This window comes from Pteropus vampyrus, unplaced genomic scaffold (genome assembly GCF_000151845.1).
Source record: "Pteropus vampyrus isolate Shadow unplaced genomic scaffold, Pvam_2.0 Scaffold7, whole genome shotgun sequence".
Lineage (NCBI taxonomy): Eukaryota > Metazoa > Chordata > Mammalia > Chiroptera > Pteropodidae > Pteropus > Pteropus vampyrus.
In genome coordinates, this window is record NW_011888788.1 from 5,398,251 (window position 1) to 5,400,514 (window position 2,264).

The 2,264-nt window shown below is 36.0% G+C and overlaps 1 protein-coding gene across 1 annotated transcript in view; it reads left to right on the forward strand.

The window, feature by feature from the left end:
• PLCB1 (phospholipase C beta 1) overlaps positions 1-2,264 on the forward strand; it is a 650,597-nt gene that overhangs the window by 511,770 nt on the left and 136,563 nt on the right. The window contains exon 15 of the mRNA XM_011371181.2: positions 1,683-1,750. Within this exon, the coding sequence (XP_011369483.1) occupies positions 1,683-1,750 (68 nt within the window). The remainder of the gene's footprint in view (positions 1-1,682; positions 1,751-2,264) is intronic.

Genomic DNA, 2,264 nt, shown 5'->3' on the forward strand with positions numbered 1-2,264 from the left:
ATTAAACAATGAAAAATAGTCACAGGAACTTGGAGCAGTAAATATTTGGGACAAATCTTGGGACGTGGTTCCATAGTGTAGCAGTTAGCATGTCTGCTTTACATGCAGAAGGTCCTGGGTTCACCCCACAGTGGAGCCATGGTCCATGGTCTATGGCTATGCCACCCTGAACAAGCCTGATGTCTGATCTCGTAAAGCTAAGCAGGGTCGGGCCTAGTTAGTACTTGGATGGGAGACTACCTAGGAAGACCAGGTGTTGTAGGCATAAGTAATAATAAATAATTTTTTTAAAAAAAGAAAAAAACAAATTTTGTTTCAACCTCTTAAAAGAATGTATTCCTAACAAAATAAGACATATTTTCTATCTAAAATATAGTGGATTCACCTTATTAACTAAAATAATATCAGCATCATAAAGTGGTTGCATGTGGCTCTCTTTAATTGAACAAGCCATAAATAATAAGCCTTGTTTGTCCCAGTTATCTTTTCCCTTTAAAGATACTTCATGAATACTTTGCTCATGGCTGTCATTTAGTAATCGATTCAACTTCATCAGCAAAATGAATACATTTATAAGCTTCTTGGAAGACAAGTGCCGTGGGCACTGTGTCATTTATATAGATTGAGTAGGGCAGCTAGCTAAGTTTCAGAAGACTGCGAGAGATACTTGTCAATGCAAGTTGACTCATTGTTGATCCCGTGTTGCCATCTACTGGGCTTATCATGCTATTGCACCATGTGAACTCAGAAGTACTCAAATCAATGTAGAACTATGCCTTTTTCACTTGAAAATCTTTTTACATAACTGTTATTACTGGGTCTGATTAAGGCCCAGAGATGTAGAAGAATTTAATGCTTCATACTAGTGAAAATATTTAATCTAGCAGAATCATCCACCAAATCTTCAGAGAGGAAAACAACCCATTGAAACGACTGTTGAAGCCGAATTATGTCTGAGTACGCTAGATTTCCATAATGCAGAATGATTTTAAGAATTCACTCATTTTATCCTACCCTTTTAAATAGAATTTTACCATTTTTCAAGATACTGTATGTATAGTGTTTAGACAAGAATATATTCAGCAAATAAGCCTGCAAGCAAATAATAGGATACAATTGATACCTTAACTGTTTTTGTATAGTCAAGTGTATTATCATAGCCCCACCATTCCTGCACCAGCTCGTATCCTATCCTCTTTCTTGACTTCTGCGAGGTCCTCTATGGCCTTGGAAGAGTAATCGCAAGGTCACTGAGTGCTAGCCAAACATCATATTGAAAAATCAGGAAAGAGAAAAAGAGAGAAAGATGGGAAAGTGACGGTTTATCTCTTTTAGGGTGATACAGACCCTGAAAGAGAATGTATACATCAAGAAAGGATACATGTACCATAGAAAACTAACTGTACGTGCCATATTTTTTTAAATAAAGATAAAAAATGTTAAGCATTTTTTATGGAATTTGGAAATTTCAAATGGTATTCACAAATAAAATTTAGGAAAAAAGTCCACTTCAAATCGTCAATATAATTCTCTATAATTTATAAAATTTAAACACCCAAAAGAATAATTTTAAAACAAACCGTAAAAGGCCAATTTCCAAGGAAATTTTGGGTAATGCATATGTTATGTGTGCCTCAAACCTGTAAATGTTCACTTCATGATTTTTTATTAAAATTTGACAGGGGAAGCTGATACAGAGAGTGACGATGACGATGATGATGATGACTGTAAAAAATCTTCAATGGATGAGGTAGGTGTCTAAGGCTCGACGTCTAGTCAGAGGCATTCTGCTCATTTGCCAGGCCTCTGGATATAGTCCGTGATCACCTTCTGCCATCTAGTGGTCTAAAGTCACAGTTCACCTTAAAACTTTTTCACTATCCTGTAAACATAATGATGCAGACTTAGGTCACTAAAGGAATAAGCAGGGCATTGAGAAAAGTTCTCTAGAATTAACAATGATGTTGAGATTACCTTTCACCAAATGGGATACCTAGATGGTAAATTCACAATTCGTGACATACAGCTGCCTGCTTCAGTTTTTAAGACAAGTAAATCGATCGTCAAATGGTCCAAGTTCAGAGAAGATGTGAGGTTTGGAGAAATGTTCAGAAATATGACAATTTTGGAACTGCTAAAGATACCTATTGACATAAGCTCAAGCATTCCACATAACTTCATGGGCTCAGAAATGTTATTGCACAGAATCTAGAAGTAAATCAGAGCTAGGTCGATTGGAATTTTAGAACTTTGTTTTAGCAGCA